Raw genomic sequence first — 20144 nt, 5'->3', positions numbered from 1 at the left:
GTGTGGGGGAGTAGAGAGGCAGAGGGGGTGATGCAGAAGCTGGGGTGTTACCCACCACCGCGACCTCCAGCTGAATGAGAGGGTTCAGATACTGTTCACCAAGATCATAGTCACACAACCGTTGCTGGAACAGATTAAGCCACCCCGGCTGACTGTGCGCTGAAGCGTATGAGGAATTCTCAAATGACCTATATGTGATTGATGTATATGTGGGTGTGGCAAGAAGCGGCACCAAACAGCCAAGGGGTAGTAATATCTTGCACAGCTGCAGCTATTTCTGCAGAAGAGAAGCCCTCTTGGAGTCCCTTAATATTCACTGCTAGAGTTGGATCCGCGTTTGAGATCCAAGGTTTTTAGGAAGGAATCTTACAGATTTCTTGACATCACTTGCAAGAAAAGCTAGTCGTTAATGGAGGGTGTGTATGGGGGTGTGTGCGTGCATCTGTGTGAAAGGGAAGTAAATGTGCTTAATCTGTCCTTCATGTTGTTCTGTTTTCCTTTTAACATTATCATCGCATGTAGTAGCTCCTATTTTTTCAAAGCAACTTAGAAATTTTCTCAGAAAACAATTGCCAGTTTCCTCCTCCAAAAGAATTTTCTTTCTGAACTTATTGAAAGACTCGTTTTCTCTTAAAGATTTTTTTGCTTTATCACTGAGCTGCGGAATCTAACCTCTGCTGTGGCTTCAACTTTCTTCTCTGTGTTTTTTAAGCAAAGAGGTCTTTTCTAAAGGATTTGTTTTTGAAAATTTCTGCTTTGATTTACTTGGCAGTAATGCATGTTTTCTTCCCAGTTTGTACCAAGTGGTAAATGATGGGAATGCCTATTCCATGATACTTCATGCATGTAGTAACCTTCAGCAGTAGCTGGATTTTGCTACGGTGGTTACTTGGTTTTATCTCGGGCTGCCAGGGGTAAATGGTCCCCTATAATCTGCAGCTCCCACCAGGGCCTTGCACCGTAATCCAGTGCAAGGCTGTGACCTACAGAGGAATTTCGCTTGGTCTTTAATCTGGGCACGGATTTTTAAAAGGGAAAGAAATGATTTTCACTTGCATTGCACCTTTTCCCCCCAAGGATTTCCAGGGTGTTGTTAGCTACTGCCTCTCTGGATTCCCTGAGAAGTGAGTTAGTGCTGTCAGTAGCAGAGAGGGGATGTTGTACAACAGGCACTTGATAGTCCTAGGTCATGAAGAGCATGGGTATGGGCATCGCTTTTCTCCTTCTAAGCGATTCCTCTGGAAATGCTGAGGGAAATGGGTATGGGCATCGCTTTTCTCCTTCTAAGTGATTCCTCTGGAAATGCTGAGGGAAAAATCTGGGTATAACTCAGTCAGGAAATTTCTCTGCCCACGTTATTTCAAGCATACCCAGAAAATTTCTGCTCCTGAACTTTACAACCTTCTCTAAACCAAATGTCCATGTCTGCTGTTAGCTAAGTTAGCAGTCTACTAACTAATCCATTACCAAACATGAGTTCTGTCAGCTCCAAACGCAGCTGCTAGGAGGATTCAGCCATTGCCAGAGGAACCGAGAGCTGCTCTCACGCTTCACTGAAGTATTTTGAAAAGTTCACTTTGTTTTGTTTGTTGTTCAACTTTTTATTCTTGGTATTGTAAATAACTGCCCCGCAGAGTAAACAGAGACACATGTGCGTGCCTTCTGTTCCTAGCAGAGCCTTAGCAAGTTATCCCACTGTAAACTGTTTATAGATGACTCTGTAATCTGTAACTTTACTATGATGGACAGTCAGGTCAGAGTTCCCACCACAGGAGTAGGCATTATTAGACATCGTGTATTGAGCAACTTAACCACCACCCTGACGGAGTGTTTGCTGACTAGAAATGCCAATGCTTTATGAAAAAACCACTGCCTACGTGCTAGAATCCAGCATTTTATAACCACCTGGGGTTTTTTTTCATTGCAAAAGCCGTAACTTCTCACTTGCTGGCAATATAATAGACTGTAAGTGATGCTTACAGTTCTAAGTGTGGCATTGTATTCAAATTTTATATTCCAACAGTGTGCGTATTGTAACAGTTACATTTGTTATTTGCTTTTTGTTGTGGTATGATATAATTTAAAGGTCTTGGGAGTCTGGTCCTACTGTAACAGGGAGCACAGAAAACATGTATGGAAGGTTGCAGGTCCCTGTTAGTTTACATCTGCAGGCCATGGCCTTTGCAAATGGTTGTACATAGGTTTTACTTTCAGGGACGTGTAGAGTATTTTTCCATGGAAATGTCACAGGTTTTCAAATCCCGTGCACCTGCCTTGGTGTGGCAGGGGGCAACTCAGAAACAGCAAAGTAACATCTTTGCTGTGCTCACACAGAGACAGAAGTCAGTAGGAGAGAGTTGAGATAATAAAGGAGGTTAGCAATGTTTTCTGTGTCACAGCTGATAAGCACTCAATCTTGTCATAATTAGTATTATGAGAATTTCCTGGGAAAATTATAATGCTTTGTTCTTTTTTCTCCTCCTCCAATACAAAGAGGAGAACCTGACAGTATTTTTATTTATTGTTTAATTCTCCTTGCCCACTGCTGGAGTGGGTGTTACTCTCAGCTCAACTCTTCCTTAAAATTTCAGCTTATTCCCTAGCCAGAAGACACTTTTAACCAGCAAATCCCATTTGCCTTTCTGTTGAAACTGTTCCACAAAGGCTGCAAACTTTGCCCTTTTCTCTCAGTCCCTCAATGCCTTTGGTCAGCAGCAGACTCACCTAGAAATACTCTTAATTTAATATCTCCCTACTTGAAATACCATCAGAGCTTGTAAAGCCCTGTTGGGACCAAAGCCCACATCCCAAAGGTCTCTTCATCTAGGGTCAAAGCATATACTTGATTCATTACTTGGATGCCAGTTTATTTACACTTCTATCATGATCAACCAGGCAGTAAGATGACATTCATCTCATCTAATTTTAGGTATTTACATCTTGGAATACCATATCTGAACTACTCACATTATGTTCTCTTTATAGTTGGTGGAGAGAACAGGCACATCCCCAGCATGACTTTCCTGACCAGATTTAAATACCCTTTACAGGATGCGGTGAAGTGCACCCTGGATGTGCCCAGTTTTCTCCAGCAACCACGGAATGTGGTCTGGACTTTCCTGTATAACTCTTATTACTTATATTTATAATTTACTTATAACTCTACTCCTTACAACTCTCATCCCACTCCCCGTGTCCGTTACCTCATTTCCTAGTAGCTAGTGCTGGATGAGCTTAAAAAATGGAAAGTCCAAGCTAAAGTGACTGAACTTTATGCACCTTCCAGTTCTGACCTCCCAGGTCACTACACTGCTGTCACTGCAGTCACGAGCGTCTCTGCTCTCTTCACAGCAATTACAGAGAATTTAATCAAAAGGAAGGAATTACTTCAAATGTTATTCCAAGTTTTCTTCCTGTTATTTATTTACCATCTTAGTAAAATACAGACAGTAGCAAAGTGTAGATGAAAGCACAAATATTCTTATCTATTGATCTGCCTATCGAACTTTATGTGAAATAACTATCAACTGTATAACAGCTAAAGTCTTAGATTTATTACATTTAATTTTCCTGTAAGTAAAGGAAAGTGAAAATAGTATTTTTCATTCCTCTTTTTTTCCCCAACTCCACACAAACGCAACCCAAACAACTTTCACAGAGCTGAGCAAAGGAGGACAGGTCACCTCACTGAGGTTTGAATAATCTTCCAAAAGTTAAATAATGAGAATTACCAAAATAAGGTCTTAAAAAGCCTATACCTGGCACAAAAAAAATCATAATGCGGGCTTGAGAAATTATTATTTTTTATTTATTTAGAACTTGTGGTCTACTTAAGAACTGAAATGGGAATGTTTCAGCACCTGATGTTGAAGACTAGATAGCATTTCTTGATAAAGTAGTAAGAAAAGTACGTAGATAAATGCAAGTGGGTCCCGATAGCATTTTCATTAAACCTCTTAATTAGAACTTAACAAAGTATCTAATAATTTTGGATGCCTTTGGTTTTGGCCCTCTTATAGGGAAAATTGTTACACAATATTAAGGATTCAGTCTTTAAAAATTAAGACTCCTATGCTTTTTTTTTTTTTTAACACTACTAGGTACCAATAATAGAGTTGAAAACCCTTTTGCCTTTAAAAAAAAATGCTTCAAAACATTTGAACCAAAAAGATTTTCTTTTGAAAACATGGGTAGGAAGCAATGCACTACAGTAAATGAACAGTGAAAATTTCTATTTCATTCCAGCAGAGTAAGTTTAGATGTGTTTATGTTTCATCTGATACGCTAAATTCTTGTACTAAACAAACCAAGGAAACCCAAATGGAGTCAATGAACCAAAAACCTGGATTCAAAAAGCCATTAATCTTTATGCCAGTCTGAGTCAAAAGTTCAATTCTGGGTACTCTCCTTCCTTCTAAGGAGTGTTCAAATCTGGATCCAAAACTTTGTGTTAGAGCTAATCTCCAAAACAGATGACTAATAAAACTAACATAATGACACGCATAAATATACCTGCACATATTTTCTTTTTAACATGCAACATATTAGCTGAGGGCAAGGGTTGTTTTAGTTCTGTGTATAATGTGATTCAGTTGCTCCTTTCCCTGTCCTCCTTCCTTTTCCCAGTCTTGCCAAATCTTTGTGCCGGCTCCTACTGCTGCATAGCCAAATATTGCAGGAGGGAGATGGTGCACTCTTTTTTTTTTTTTTTTTTTTGGCAAAAAGTAAAAATTTTGTTTTACTCTTTTCCCTGTGTTCATTAGTCAAATTAAACAGACAGCTTAAAAATTGATGCAAGCAAATGGCATCCAAAGTGCCCTTGCGCATTTTGTAATTGCACCCAGCTGTGATTACAATCCCACAGAATATATTTTTACATTTTCTTTTCTTGCGGTACACTTCACTGGTGATTCACTCCCTAGAAGGGATTTTACCCCTTTTAGGAGAGAGAGAATTCACTGGTTTCATGACCTTTAATTTCTGCAACAGAAATGGGTGAACTCACTTGGAATAAATACGAACCAAGCCAAAACATTACACAGGACAAAATTAATTCCGAATCTGACCTTTCTGAGTCTTACAGGAAGGGAAAGGAAAAAAAAAAAAAAAACAAGGCTATTTCCCTCTATCTTTTGACCGGTGCCCTACAATTTGCAAGCACCAAAATGTCACGGCAGAGAGTAAGGCTTTATCGATATCTGTCCTGGTGAAAAGCAGGTGAATGGCAAAACTCACAGTTGCTACAGCTGCTTCCCGGGTCTGTGCTTGGAGTGGGAATAGGGGCCCCTGTGGCCACCTGGACCTGCCCTTGTTGTCCCTCCATGGGGGTTCTTCCCCTGATGTGTGAGAGCCAATCTACACACTGAGTCAGGGTATTTGTTTTTATTTCAATTTTGCAGGATTGGATGCCGGGCATTAAACAACAGCCAGTACACCTCACGTTTCAAACCACCCAATATTTATTATGATAAAATATAGCTGATTGGTTAATAATGATTCATTTTCCTCTCCTAACTATACATATGCATCTATACTCATGTTTAAAACATTGAGGGAGGTTACCTGATTAGCGTGCTCATAATTCTGAAAGGGGGGTGTGTTTTAGCATTACAATTGCTTAAGGTTAGTTCAGGATACACTCTGGGCTTGACTGTGGTCCAGAAGTTACATTTTTTGCTGTCTTATGTCTAAGTCAGCAACTGCAAAAGAACACTTAAGGCAAATTATTTCATTTCACATCCTATTCAAGGTTAGGCACCTTCTGTGATGTCTCAACTGTGTCCCAGCTGAAACTTCTCGATAAACTTTTGACTTTGTTCTTTAGGCATCATTTGAAGCTGGTTTGAAGCCACCTTGCTGCTCCGACCCACCCTACCGCCAAGGCTCGTGGTGGCTGTGGCTCAAAAGAGCAGGAAAGAGAAAAATGGCATGTAAAAACATAACGCAGTTTTGCCCCTCCTTCGATGCCAGGCTGTGGAGATCAGAGCAAAAGTGCGAGGCAAGGAGGGTTAATTTGCTTGCCTGGGACACCAAAGTGTCCCATGGGAAGCATCTCCAACCAAGGAGACTCCTGAGGACCTGGCTTGGGCTTGTTGTCCTCCTATAAATGGGGTGACATGCCACAGCTCCTGGGGGCTGCCTGAGGGAGCTGGGGACCAGGCCCTGCCTGCCGTCTTTGCCCTGCTACCCCTTTCATGTCATCTGGAAAACCAAAAGACCGACTTCTTTACATTCCAAAAAAAAAAATAAAAAGCCCAAATGTGACAGAACAGCAGCCAATTCATGAATGTTTGCGGGGGTTAAGCTGTTTCAGTGGCCGGGGCCCAGCAGGCCGTCCTGGCTGCCATATTGTCCGGCCTCCCCCGGGGCCAGGCCCGGTAGGGTGCGCGGCGGCGGCCGACACTCCCCGGCCGCCGGTGTCGGGGCAAAGGTCGGGCCGGGGCAGGGCCTGCCGGGGCCATCGGTCGCCTCTGGCGAGCAGTAGCAAAGCCAATTCCTTGGCAGCGTCTCCTCAGGTCAGTCGGTGGTGAGGGGGCGTCCCACCCGAAGGAGGCCGCAACGAGTCGTGAAGGGCTCTGTCAAAAGGTTTAAAATCCGGCTAAAAGCAACGTGCTTGGGAGCACACCTTCACAGATGTTATGCTGCTATTTTTATTGTTTGGGGTTTTTTTTCTGTTTTATATGGCTGTTATCAGGGCTCCCTCCCCTTATGCCCGGTGGGCGAGGGCACTCAGCAGCAGCATCTGCGTGACTGAGGGGGCACACAGGTCTGGCCGCCCTCCCTGGTGTCCTCGTTGCATCAGGTCTTTGTCCCTTCAGGTCTCAGCAGGGTGAAACCTGGCATGTAGCTCAGATGGTCTTGAAATTGAAAAAAAAGCCACAAAGGTGGAGGCTGACACAGATGGGTTACTCGGTTTTTAAGAGTCTGAGTGAGCAAAGGCTGCAGTTCCTCTGTGAGGATGGACTTTGTTCCATCCTCCTGTGATCCTCCCCTCAGCGATCACCTTGTCTCACTGTGAGAATGTCGACTTGGTGAGGTTTGGCACCAACGTATTTATAAACACCAAATTATCTTAAAGGACTGGAGACGGAGATTTGAGCAAGGAACTGACCACAGTCCAGGCTTTCCTGCTCATGAGAGGTTTTCCAAGTTATTTTTTCCAATGATGTTCCCAAAATCAATATGCTCTGCAAGAAGCGGTTCAACCAAGTGCTGTCTGTTGACCTGGGACTACATGGTCTATGGCTTTCCGTATGAAGGCACTGTGCATCCTAGAAACATCACCCAGGGCTTTCAGTACCGAGATTGCAGCGGTCCAGGAGAGCATCTGGGAGCTTTGCTTGAGAGAAGTCCTTCAACTTTCCTGCTTCAGAGTGGGGGAGCTCAGTCTGTGAGGGCTTTCCAACTGCTGGCCCTAGAGCAGTGAGCCTGAAAGACCCTGGATGGCTCATGGTTCCAGGTGAAGCCTAAAAGATTTGTCATCCCAGCAGTTTTCTGAGGGGAAGAAAAGAGAAAAAAAAAACGGTTTTAAAGGAATTTTAGTTTTCCATACATTTAGAGAACTTGAACTGTTTTACAATGAAAAGTTAACACAGCCTGAGTTTGGAGAAGAGATTACTAGATGACTAAAGGAAGCCTGGTGAACAAGAAAGCTGGAGCAATAGGGCTCATAAAGTAAGAATGACAGGGAAGATACTACAAAGCTGTGGAAGATGCACAAACTTCTGAATGACACCTGTGTTCTTCAGCTGCATGCCTCAGTAGCTTGAGGAGGCTGATTTTTATGCTGACTTTAGGGAGGGAGGAGTACTTTGACTTTGCTACCTTGTGGAGGGGAAAAATGTTTTCTGGAAGGAAGTGTAATGGAATTTGCCTTACCTCCTCCATGAGGCATTCCTTCTGGGTGGTAACTCAAACAGTGATGTCATGTTGATGTCTGACTGGAGACTGAGACTGGCTAATGAGCTGGAGTGAGAGTGAAAGGAGTTTTTCCAAACCTTCTTGTGGTGTCTAAAAAATTCCAGCACTCTGCCCTGTGAGATAAGTTATTTCCCAGAGCATCCTGAGAAAACACTGATGTGATACCTACTGGGAGGTTATAGTGCTGGACTTGGTGACCTAGTGAAATGAAGATTTAAAGGTACAAGTGTAAAATAATTTGTGTGATGAAGGTCTTTTTTACCCTTGCTGTTTCCACTGCCTGGTATCGCAGTATGCAGGGATTGTCTCAGCATGCGTATACGAAAAGATGGCAAAAGGTCCCCATTTTTAAGTTCCTAATCAAAGCTCCACCATACTGAATGCTACAGAGTCTGACTACACAGCTAAAGGTTGCAATTTTGGATTATCTTTAAAACTTCCTGGTGATTTTTCCATTCAGAAAAATATTCTTGTGATGCCAAGGGAGAAGGATAAATTTTCTGAAAGAATCCATCTGTGTCGAAGGCCAGGCTTTTGTGACTTTTACAGGACTACAAAATTTCTTCCAAAGAGCTATGGTCCTGTTTGAGTAACAGCTGTGGAGTACCCTCAGAGTCAAAGATCCCCCAAATTTGCAGTGCTGTCTCTTGCATTGCTCAGTACTGAAGTGACCTCCCTGACTTAGGCACAGGAGGTGGCAGTAATCTCAAGGCATGGTTCATGTTTCCAGCCATGCTGACATTCTCATGGACAGAGAGTATCACACAAGTGATACCCTGGCTTTGAGGGATATCACTCATAACTAACAGCTGGCCACCAGTGAAGTTTATTAGAAACTCAGTTAGTTACCGAAGTGGGTTCTTTATCTTGGTGACCTTCCAAGGCAATCAGAGCCTTCTTGGAAGACCTTGAATCAGAAATGTTTGGATATAAGAAAAATAGCACTGCGCAGCACACAGTTCTGATCTCCCTGGGTTCACAGATTTGGAAGGCGCTGTACCATATATAACTGTAGAAGACAGCACTGAGATACTGTAGCTGCTGCATCAAGGTCATGGTGTTCTGGGATCCAATTAAAATTATGCAAGACAGGCAATTTAGGAAAGAATTCACATAGAGCTCAGGAAAGAAAAAAAGTCACGAGCGTTATGAGCTCAGTTACCTTGTAAGATTAATTTTCCGCTATCTCACGATCTTGTAATAAGAGCACAAAGTATTTTAAACGTTTGGTTTGCTTATTGATCAGACCTCTTGAGACCTTACTTTCTAAATCACAGTTACAGGTTTGACTTCATTTAACAGCGAAGTTGTGGGCTTGCCTTGGAGGACATGCTGGTTGCAGGGGCAGTGAATTAGGTGCATGGGCAACAGTGAAACCCAGAACTGACACGTCTGACGCTCGGAAACCCACCACCTTCCCTGCAGGTGATATGAATAGAAAGGGTGGTAATGCCATAGGGCCTGTGATGCAGCGCATTGATTTTGCCTCCTCCAACATAACCATCATGCTTCAGGTCACTGCACTATCTTTAATTCCCAGAAACCTATAAAGAGATAATGAGGAATGATACTGCAAGCTTGGGGAATTGCCATTTGATGGAAAGCTTGATATTTTGGATGGGGGTGTAACAGGCCTATTCCTATCCTAATTCTCTCCTAAATCCCATGTCCTGAAGGACAAGGATAACAGATTTAGCTATCTAGCGTATTTTAAGAAGTGCTTATATTCTTATGCTCTGTAAACCCAAAATTGCTGCCGGCAACGGGGATGGGGTTTAATGCATGCTTTGAGCATAGGTTTCCTTACAGGTATTGCTAGATTCATGACCTCTGTTAGATTAGGCTGGTGGCTGGGGACTTATCCTGAGCTCAGGGCTCTGTTTTGCTAGCTAGGGTACAGACACCAAGTGAAAAGGGTAAAGAACAACTCACAGTCCAACCAGGCTTTACAGCCAGGCAAGAGTGGTTTGCAAACACAGTGTGAGTACCAGCATTTTGGTCTCCTTTTTCTTTTTCCTTTCCTTTATATTTAAAAAGTTTTCCTGAGGAATAATTACCTGACCGTGAATGACAAAAAAGGAAGAGGAAGTATAAGAGCAAAGAGTGATGGAGAAGCAGAAGGGGAGCAAGGTGGGGAGTCAAACAGTCAGCGAACAGATAAAAAATGTCATCCGGCAGAAAACTGTGGAAAGAAACTAGACATGGGTGGTTGCTGCTGTCCAGGTGGCCCTTTGCTCAGATGCAGGTCTCTCTGCTGACAAAAGTCTCCTAGGCACATTCACTCTGCTCTGCCTTACACCGAGCAGAACAGGTCCAGGAAACTGGCCCTGATCCTCCACAGGTTGCGGTGATTACGAGTGTCCTTGTTTGGTGCAAGCCAGTATTGTATCTCCAGGGGAGGCAGTGGAGCTGCAGCAGCCATGGCTGCCTGTGGGTTGGGTTTGAAGCTTTGTAGGACGGGCTGTGCTTGCAGATGTTACTGCAGAAATGGCAAGGGGGGCAGAGCATCCCTTTCCAACAGTAGTCAAAGGACTCTTCTTAGGGGTCACCTTCTGCTTGCTTAGGAAGGAGGTAGTGTCTTGAGCATTTATTCTTTTTCACAGTGTAAAAGAAAAGAAACCCCATGTGTGAGACCTACATGCAGTTGAAGGGGCAGAAAACCCAGCTCTGTCTAAAGAGAGGCAACTGTGGTCATGTGGGCACTTACAGTCCCAGGATGCAGAAGAGCAGGAGTGCTCAGAAGGTGTTTCAGATGATGGGGAGATGACCCAGTAAGCCCATATGCCCTTACATAAATCAGAGCTTGGCTGTGGTTTGAGAGCAGAAATAAAGCAAAGGACTAGCAAAGCGAAGGCGGTCCTGTGACCAGCCTCAATAAAAGGACAGGCAGGAACTGTCCTTGAGAGTGCCTTTATCTCCAGAGGTTGCAAAAAGTCAGTGGAATGGAGGGGGAAGGGTGTAAATAATGCCTGTTTGGTTTCGTACTTTCTTTATTGTCTTTATTCTTTGTTTTCTGATGATAAAGGAACTTTATGTGGATAGAGCAGCAAAGGAATTGATGAGTCATAAGGTTTGCAACTTCATTTCCCCCTCCTCTCCTTTTAATTTTTTCCTGACTCGCATCTCCTTCTCCCCTCCTGCCTCGCCCCTCCTCTGCTGGCGCAGCAGGACGTGCTGTGCCTTTAAGAAGTGTGGTTTTTCAGAAGACTAATTCCTGAGCTTTGGCATGTGTTGAGGCATGCCCTAAGTTTTGTGGTGTGGTGTATGAAAAACTAAGTGCATTGGTCTAAGGAGCGTTTTAACTCCTTTCTGCCATAGATACACTCTGCCTCTTTGTTCTTCGCTTGCGGAGCATACAGCATTCAGCATTTCCATGGGGATTTCTGCTCTCCTCTCCGAAAGAGGAGGGGAGATAAAGGGATATATATATATTTTTCAATTAAAATTTCTATTTGTTGAGTTGTTTTTTACATGTCAAAGCTCTGGTGAATGAAGCTGACATAGCAAATTCTCTTGCTGATCATATCCTTCCACTGACACCAATATTGCTGCAGTGTTAACCTGTCACTGCATTAGCAGAACGGTGTAGCCGAAGACATGTTGACCTGTAGCAGTCACAGCATTGGCAGCTTTATTATGAATTTCATATATTGTGATCTTTCTAATGTTCCCATTCATCAGTGTTACTTCTTGCTTCCTTTCCACTCTCATAACAGTCAAAAAGAAACTTGTAAGAAGACAATATGATTGTAAAAATTAACATGGCATTACGCAAAGGAAGTTTATGGTGGTTTTTTTTTTTTAGCAAATCTCATTCATTTGAAACCAAATGTAGACTTGGGTAGGTCTACCTGGAATTTTTTTTAAGGCTTGCTAGGGGCAGCAATGCGGTCTTTAAACCCCAGCTCCCAGAAGGAACGTCGCAGGCGTTACAGGCATACCAGGAGGAAACTACAGAGTTACCCTTGGTGATTATTTTAAAAGCCATGTTGCTACGAGGTCCTGGATCCGTATGCTAACGTTGTCTTGTGATAACAGCATAAAACCTCTTGAGCTGTCAGCCTGTATTTACGTACCTGTCCGTTGGTTTTAGGCCTCAAGATAGCGAGCAAGTCCAGGTGAGCAGAATTCCCCTCCGTCTCCCAACACCATGGCAGTTCCGGGACTTGCCACGCAGTCACCTTGTTGAGTTGTTTTTTACATGTCAAAGCTCTGGTGAATGAAGCTGACATAGCAAATTCTCTTGCTGATCATATCCTTCCACTGACACCAATATTGCTGCAGTGTTAACCTGTCACTGCATTAGCAGAACGGTGTAGCCGAAGACATGTTGACCTGTAGCAGTCACAGCATTGGCAGCTTTATTATGAATTTCATATATTGTGATCTTTCTAATGTTCCCATTCATCAGTGTTACTTCTTGCTTCCTTTCCACTCTCATAACAGTCAAAAAGAAACTTGTAAGAAGACAATATGATTGTAAAAATTAACATGGCATTACGCAAAGGAAGTTTATGGTGGTTTTTTTTTTTTAGCAAATCTCATTCATTTGAAACCAAATGTAGACTTGGGTAGGTCTACCTGGAATTTTTTTTAAGGCTTGCTAGGGGCAGCAATGCGGTCTTTAAACCCCAGCTCCCAGAAGGAACGTCGCAGGCGTTACAGGCATACCAGGAGGAAACTACAGAGTTACCCTTGGTGATTATTTTAAAAGCCATGTTGCTACGAGGCCCTGGATCTGTATGCTAACGTTGTCTTGTGATAACAGCATAAAACCTCTTGAGCTGTCAGCCTGTATTTACGTACCTGTCCGTTGGTTTTAGGCCTCAAGATAGCGAGCAAGTCCAGGTGAGCAGAATTCCCCTCCGTCTCCCAACACCATGGCAGTTCCGGGACTTGCCACGCAGGATGTGGGCCCCACAGATGAAAGAACGGTTTCTAGTAGAGACAGGCCTGTTTTTATGAGGAGAGACGTTGGAAGGGAAGGGAGGGAACAGGAGCTAGGGCTGGATGTGCCTTCCACGCTGAGGTGGGTGTGTGGCTTTGATTAAATCACTTAACCTTTGAGCTGCAGGTTTCTTGCGAGTGAAATAGTGGTGTTAGCGCCGTGTACGGCACGCTGGGATTAAATGAATTAGCGTAACAGTACTTTACAGCCTTGGCTGTGTAAATGTGCTGAGCGCGGTTGTTCTATTTAAGAAGCTTGTAGTGCTCGTTATTGAGCCTACGGGAGGCCCCCCCACCAATCCCCTCTTCTCCCCTCCCTCCCAATTAGTCCGGTCAGTGCTCTTATCCCTCTCCATGACCAATAGCGAGCAATCTCTGCTGCTTAGCCTCTCGATCTTGAAGCAGTGCTGTATTGCGACAACTCTCTTCACAAGTGGCTACAGAGGAACAGCCGCACCGCAAGCCCTGGCGAGGAGCTCTGTCTTCTGCATCGCCCTCCAGCCGCCCAGGCCCGAGGAGTCCCCGGCTACCCAGTCCCTGCAGCATCCCCTCGGTAGCCTGCTGGAACGGGAGGTAGAGGTCCTGGGGGTCTCTTGAAATCTCTGCCACCTGCTCACGGGGTGTCCTGGGCGAGTCACGTCACCTTTTTCTTCTTCACTGTTTGTGCTGAAGTGCGGATCGTATCTTTTGCCTTCATACCTGAGAGCTGCTCAGGGCTGAATTAACGAATGCCGTGAAGTCAAGGATGTCTGTGGATGCACAGCGCAATGTAAATGTGAAGTATTGCTTGGTAATTACGGGTGGAGGTAACCCTTGTTGAAAAGGATTCATTTTATCATAAATCAACATTTGATCATGTGGAATTGTAGGAAGAAGTGTAGGGAAAGCCTGCCCTCTGTTACCTCAATCTGAAATTCTTCATCAGACTGAAATTCTGCTTCTCCCATGTGCTTTGTGCATGCGTCGACTCTGAATCTAGTACTGGTTACTGAGATTGATGGGGTGGCATAAAAATAGTCTGACTTCTATAGGTGGTATATTTCAACGTACAGAGAGAAAGAGGTCTTTTTTTTTTTTCCCCCCCTTCTCTTGGGATTCAGTTTTTTATGAGGAAGCCAAGTACTGCTTTTTGCAGTGTTGTCTGACGTATCCAAGGTTGACGCAGCAGCTCCAGTTAATTTAGCAAGTTGTGGATGTTAAGGAAAAAAGCAGATGAAATAATATTATGTAGCTGCTGACATACTGGCATCATCAGGGTGCAGTTTATAAAGTCTCTAGTGCTGCGCAGTGATCAAAGAGTTAAAAATTCCAAAGGTTTAATCCAGTATAATAACATTTTGCAAGGCCTATCAAATTCACAGCAAGTGAGAAGCAGAAAAGGGTCTGAGCTAGGTGGAAAATGAAATTAGATGGAATTATACTGCCACAGGTTTATCTAACTAGTTGTTTCACTTCACAGGGCAGACGCACGTTTATCTGAGCCCTCAGCAGAAGCTCAGACCGAGTTGTGCTCCCCTGCTCTCCCGGGCTGTATTAGCCACAGAAATGGAGTGCCCTTCATCCGATTTGAACAAAGCAGTGTTCTGCTGTATCTATTTTTGGCACTGATTTGTATGCTGTAGGAGCCATCTCATTCCTTAGAATACAGCCCTATATTGTGGTGTTTGTTTTCCTTTTCCTGCTGTGTACATAGTGGATTGTTGTTTGTTTGTTTGTTTGAAGGATTTAAACATCTGGAGGATGCCGGGGATAGCAATGTCTTTGTACATAGGTTAGATGGGGAGCTGCAGGTCCCTTCCAAAGTGAAATGTTATATGCCGTCTACTGTGATCCTCATGTGTATACTTGAGGGTTTTGATGTGTGAAGGACCATCAATATAATGCTAATCCAAGCAGCTGGATAAAACTATGGCTGCTAAAACTACTACAAGGTAAAAATGGATTTATTTCCCTAGGTAGCTCTGCAATTGCTTCCCACGGAGGTAATACCAAATATAAATTTTGGAAGTAAATATTTATATGCAGTAAGCTTAGCTGAGGTTGGGTGAGTAGCAAGAGCAATCAGTTTTTACTAAAATATGTCAATAATTGATGCACATAGGGCATGTCTCACTGTGAGAAATTCAGTTCTGCTGTAATGTAAGCTTTGCAATATTATTTGGACACCAACAAATGCAATTATAGTCTAGGTTTAGACAGTAGGTTATCACAGATGAAAAGAGCAAGTAGAAAGTGGGGAAAAAAAGAAAGGGTAAGTTGGTGTGTAGTGCAGCCCCCTTCCAGTGAGTGGGAGGTTACTCTGCAAGGAGCCCTTGTGGCTTTTACCAGACTGTTTGCAGACCAATGCTGTAGCCACAGAAGAGCAGTTATTACACTCTGGCTCGGTCTATTTCGAACAATTTATTTTCTGAGAAAACTAATGGCCCTTTTGTTACATTACTTCCCAGCAGATGAGCCAGGCACTCCTGAATTTAAAACAGAACCGCGAGTGAGTGACAGGGAGCTAAGCATGGGCTGGAGTCTTGTAGCAGCATATCCTTCAGCTCCAGTGCTGCAGTCAGAGAGAGAGAGAGAAGATTTTTCCTTTGAAGATAAGACACCTGGGGCTTTTGTAGAAACTTAAGTGTGCCCCGAGTTGTGCAGCTGTTATCTCGATTAAAAAAAACACTAAACAAAACAAAAAGAGAAAGACAAAGCAACTGGCTCTTCTCTGCGCCACCAGAACTTCCTCCAAATGCTAAAACCCAAGCCAGCGCTTTTCGTCCTGCAGTTGTGTCGCTTGTGAATGTCACTTCCCATCTTCCCGTGGCTGGTGTGACACTGGCAGCCCAAGCAGGCTCCCCTGAGGTGGAGCAGCCGTGGGGCTGCGCTGCGTGCGTACGGGAGAGACGGGAGTGCACGGGGGAGTGTGCCTATGTGTATGTATGAGCGAGGGAGCCAGAGCCTGTGTGTGCGGTGTCGTAACGTGGCCAGGGCACAGGCAGTTACGAAACTTTCCAATAAAGTCTCAGTACGTCAGTATTGGTTGCTTGGGTTTGGGGTGGGTTGGTGGTTTTTTTTTGGTTTCTGTTTTTTTTTGTTGTTGTTTTTTTTCTGTCCGTGGCCCTCCGGTTTCATTTCCATTTATGAGTGCAGAGAGCGAGCCAGAGAGGGGCAGGTTGAGAAGTGCTGGCAGAAACACCCCCCCTTCCTCTTCCCAAAGCCGCTGGAGGAGCCCAGCCGTTCCCACGACAGGTGGAGCACACGCCTCCGCCGCCCGGGGCCAGATTCCCCAGGTCGGGGGGTGCCCGGGGACAGGGGGAGGGGAAGCCCTCGCTCCCGGGGCGGCTGCGGTTGTTGGAAGGGGCCCCTTCAAAATGCTGCGGCAGCAGCCAGAAGTTTGACTTTTTTATTTTTTGAAAGGACTGGAGAAATTATTAACCACAGTTGATGACGTCAGAGTTGATCTGATTAAAGGTTTGTTTTCTTGCTGGCAGAGGTGTGCTCCGTAGAGACTGGTTCTCTCTTCTTTTTTTTTTAAGTTTCTTTTTTGAACAGCAAACGGAGGGAACCGCTCGCATTGCTGCTGCTGCCGCTGCCGCTGCTCCAGCTGCGTGTGTGTGTGTGTAAACAGGATGGTGTATCTGTAGCTGCCACGCGCAAACACACATTTGACCATGAGGACTCTTCGCAGGTTGAAGTTCATGAGTTCGCCCAGCCTCAGTGATCTGGGCAAGAGAGAGCAGGCAGCCTTGGATGAGCGGGGGACCCAGCAGCGACGGGCCTGCTCCAACGCTACCTGGAACAGGTAAGGTCTCGCCCCGTGTGCCCACTCCCCCCCAGCCTCTCCCCGCTCCCGTGGCCGTGATTAACGTGTGGGTAGCCCTTCCGTGGGCTCGCAGGCTGGGGCTGCCTTGCTCCCAGCCCCGGCAAGGTTACAGCGCGTTGGGCTTTCTGCCTGAGCACCTTAGCACGTACCGGAGTTCGCCTTCAAGTCAAAGAAGGGAGCGGCTTTTTTTCCCCCCCGTTGGTGTTAACCTTCCCCTGAAGGATGAGAGCAAAGAGCCTTTCCTGCAGATGGCTCAGCCTGCTCTTCCTTGTGAACGGACAAGGACTTATTTCACAGGGTCCAGCCACAAATACGCCTTTGTGTCTCTCTAGATATTCTCATTCGGGCTTGATTTGGTTTATTTTAGTTTAAAAGCGCTTATATGTACGCAACTATTAAAATTCATTATTTTTATCTGCATAACTCTATGTATTGCTGGCTGTTGGTACAGATATGACAAAGTCTGCTCGGTTTACTCTCATTAATACACATAGCTCTGTGCATGTGTGTATGTGCACACGCAGGCACACGCACTTTGGACAGGGAAAAATAAGCCCTGATTGTTCTGTTTATTGTGTTCATTCATCTGAATTTTATTACTGTTTGAAAAAAAAAACAACCAACAAACATGCAAACATTTCGCTGAGAATGTGTCGCTTAGCACACATATTCAGAAAGCATCTTAATGACTGTTTTGGTGACACTCTTAAAAATGAGTCTGAAGTCGTTAGGAATTAAATTCTTATGTCCTTTGTGAAAATGAAATGTCATCTCCTGGGTCAGAGCTTGGAAAGTGTCATTTGTGAATTTTTATAATTGTATGGTGGTACAGGTGTAGGAAGAAAAATACCAGTGAACTAAGAGACACATTTGTTAAAGGTATTTCAGTTCTGAGCAAAACCAAAGAATTATATCACATCTTCTGTCCCTCTCGCCACTGGATTTGTGGTTCCATGCCTGCATTATGAATTAGTTGTTTAATGCCAGGAGCACACTGAGGACTGAAACTGTACTGGTCACAAAAGAGAGTGAGGGTCTGTTCAAATATGGTGCTATATTGTATGCCTGTGTGCTATAATATCTGATCCAGCGTTCCCCCCGAGGTCTGGATGGTGGTGGTAATTAAAGGTTAGATTGGGCCACCGTGGCTTATGCCAGTGAGGGCTTCACTGGGCCAGTAGCCTCAAGGGAAGCAGCAAGGAGCAAGATACTCCTTGGTGTGAAGCAGGATGACACAATACGGTCCCCAAAGCCTTTTTGTGTTGGTGTGGTGATGATGTTAGTTGGTAGGGATTAGTGTTTCCAGGTCTTGCTTGCAAGGAGGAAGCCGTGGAGGCAAGTGTGAATGAGGAGCAGGGTGGGCATGGGGCTTGCTGGGAGGAGGAGAGCTGCAGGCTTAGGGGCTGCTGATGTTTAAACCAGAGGGTTTTCCTAAGTGAGATGAGCAAGAGTTTGTTATTTTTAATTTGCACAGGACAGGTATATCTCTGACCAGAAGTGCTTGCCTGTCAGTGAGCTAGACTTCTGCGTGTTCCATCCAAACGTTTAGACAACTGTCCCATCACTGGTTCCTGGAGTAGGTGTCCACTAGTCGTCCTGTCACCAGTTTGCTTCAACTTGGGCCTAACCGTGTTTTCCTGCCATGAGTTTCCCTGGGTTCCTGTGCAGGGGTCACTGGGCTGTCCCTACCATTTGGTGGCACGTGCCTCCGAAACGCCTTGGGAGCGCTGGCAGGGTGCTGTTGTGTGGTGGCAGGCTGGTCCTACCTGCGGTGGCAAGTCAAGTGGGCATCACCTGCCTGCACTAACAGCTGCCTAAAGCTATGGCAAAGACTGCAGATTACAAGCCAGTTGCGCTGCACGGGCAAAGGGAAGGCCCTTTATTTCTTTTTTAATTGTGCAAAGCTTTCTCCTGAGTGGAAGAGAGAGCGAGGGTGATTGTTAATTCAGGTGCAAAACGACTTGTATCTTCTCTTGGCTTTAAGAAACTCAGATATGCTACAGGCTGTAAGACTGGAGCTTATCCTCAGGAAAGCCAGGGCTTAAATGATGTTGGATTAGTTGTATTAAGAAGTTATCCACTGTAGCTTCTGCCTATCACCAGCACTGGGCATGTGTAACAGGGTCTGGTCTTGAGGGAGCTGGTGTTCTGCTCTCCTGGATGTAACCGTAACGTTGGCCTCACAAACTGGGCGTCTAAACTTTGACTCACCAGACATCTCGGGTGGGTTTCGAAAATCCCGCTGGGCTGTGGAAGGTTTTTACTTTTCCTCTGCAAAATTAAAACACCCCAACGGAGGACTAGTGTACCATACTTTAGTTTCTGGGAATATTTGTTCTTCCAAACGAAAGACTTGCCTCTGCTGTTTCATTCTGTGCAATAACCGAGCGTAAGAGTTTGCTGATCAAGGAAGTGGAGATGCACCAGCGAAGCTCTTCCCTCTCACCAAGCCTGGCTGTTCTATATTTAAATGTCTGCTGGTTTCTTGCCTAATGTCAGCAGCTGTGCCTGGGTGTGGTATCTGCTTTTGAAAGAGGCCTTGAACCACGTTCATCCAAACTGATGTGGGGAGAGGTAAAGCACAACCCCACGGCAGGTCCTGCCCCACGCAAGGCTGCTGATCCCGATCCTGTGCTGAGAAGTCAGCCCTTTGAGGTGGAGTGAGGATGCTGCCTCAGCCCTGCCGGGGACCACGCTGAAACACTCCCGAGCCAGAGTTTTGCTGCTGGGGTCTTCTGCAAGGTGGCATCTTTGTCAATGTGGGCTTTTTCTGAGGAAGATGTTGTGTGTGGTGGGTGTGCGGCTGCAGTCTGGCTGCCCAGCGATGTCCCCTCTGCTCTGTTCAGACCGGTCTCAGCCCTCAGACTGTTTATACCAGAGGATGCCCGCTGCTTTCATAGAATCAGAGATTCATGGAATGGTTGGGGTTGGAAGGAACCTCAAAGATCATCAAGTTCCAACCCCCCTGCCCTGGGCAGGGACACCTCCCACCACACCAGGTTGCTCAAAGCCCCATCCAGCCGGGACTTGAACACTGTCAGGGATGGGGCAGCCACAACTTCCCTGGGCAACCTGTGCTTTCTGACACCGAGGGCAAATTGTGTGTGCAGGGGGCACCTAGCACTCAGTGCTGGCAAGGAAGGTCTCTTCCTCCCTGATAACTTTCCTTCACCCCCAAAACTAAAATGCAGTAAAACTTCTCGACGCTGGTAGATCAAAGGGAAATCGGTGCCAAGCTGCTGTCTGCTGCTATGCAAATTAGACTTTATATCACAGCTTTCTCTGAGCTTGCTTTCCCATGAACCCCAAAAGATCTGTACAGCAACACACCGGCAGCACACGTTAACTAGCAACCAACAGCAACATAGTGGAACAATACGGTTTCGTTACAGCTCACAGAATTTGCATTGGATTAAAATAGCTTAGATTTTTTCGCTAGCATTGTCTTCAATTCCTTTTCTCTCTCCCG

General features: G+C 45.1%; 1 protein-coding gene and 1 long non-coding RNA gene across 4 annotated transcripts in view; one reads left to right on the top strand and one right to left on the bottom strand.

The window, feature by feature from the left end:
• Positions 1–20144, top strand: part of PRR5 (proline rich 5) — a 106069-nt gene that overhangs the window by 27418 nt on the left and 58507 nt on the right. The window contains exons 1-2 of one of the 3 annotated variants that reach the window (XM_014940163.1): positions 13565–13636; positions 16541–16654. In XM_014940163.1, coding sequence (XP_014795649.1) covers positions 13623–13636; positions 16541–16654 — 128 coding nt within the window. In that variant the 5' untranslated portion in view covers positions 13565–13622. Of the gene's footprint in view, positions 1–13564; positions 13637–16388; positions 16655–20144 lie in introns of those variants that run through there. The other 2 variants (XM_014940162.1, XM_014940161.1) reach the window with 2 other exon arrangements.
• Positions 5442–12102, bottom strand: LOC106886894. The gene is made up of 2 exons (XR_001411758.1): positions 11997–12102; positions 5442–7494 (listed from the first exon to the last, which is right to left on the bottom strand). It is a non-coding gene; the product is annotated as an uncharacterized LOC106886894 (long non-coding RNA).

The sequence above is a fragment of the Calidris pugnax genome, unplaced genomic scaffold (genome assembly GCF_001431845.1).
Source record: "Calidris pugnax isolate Ruff unplaced genomic scaffold, ASM143184v1 scaffold36, whole genome shotgun sequence".
Lineage (NCBI taxonomy): Eukaryota > Metazoa > Chordata > Aves > Charadriiformes > Scolopacidae > Calidris > Calidris pugnax.
This window is presented reverse-complemented; position numbering and strand designations above follow the sequence as displayed.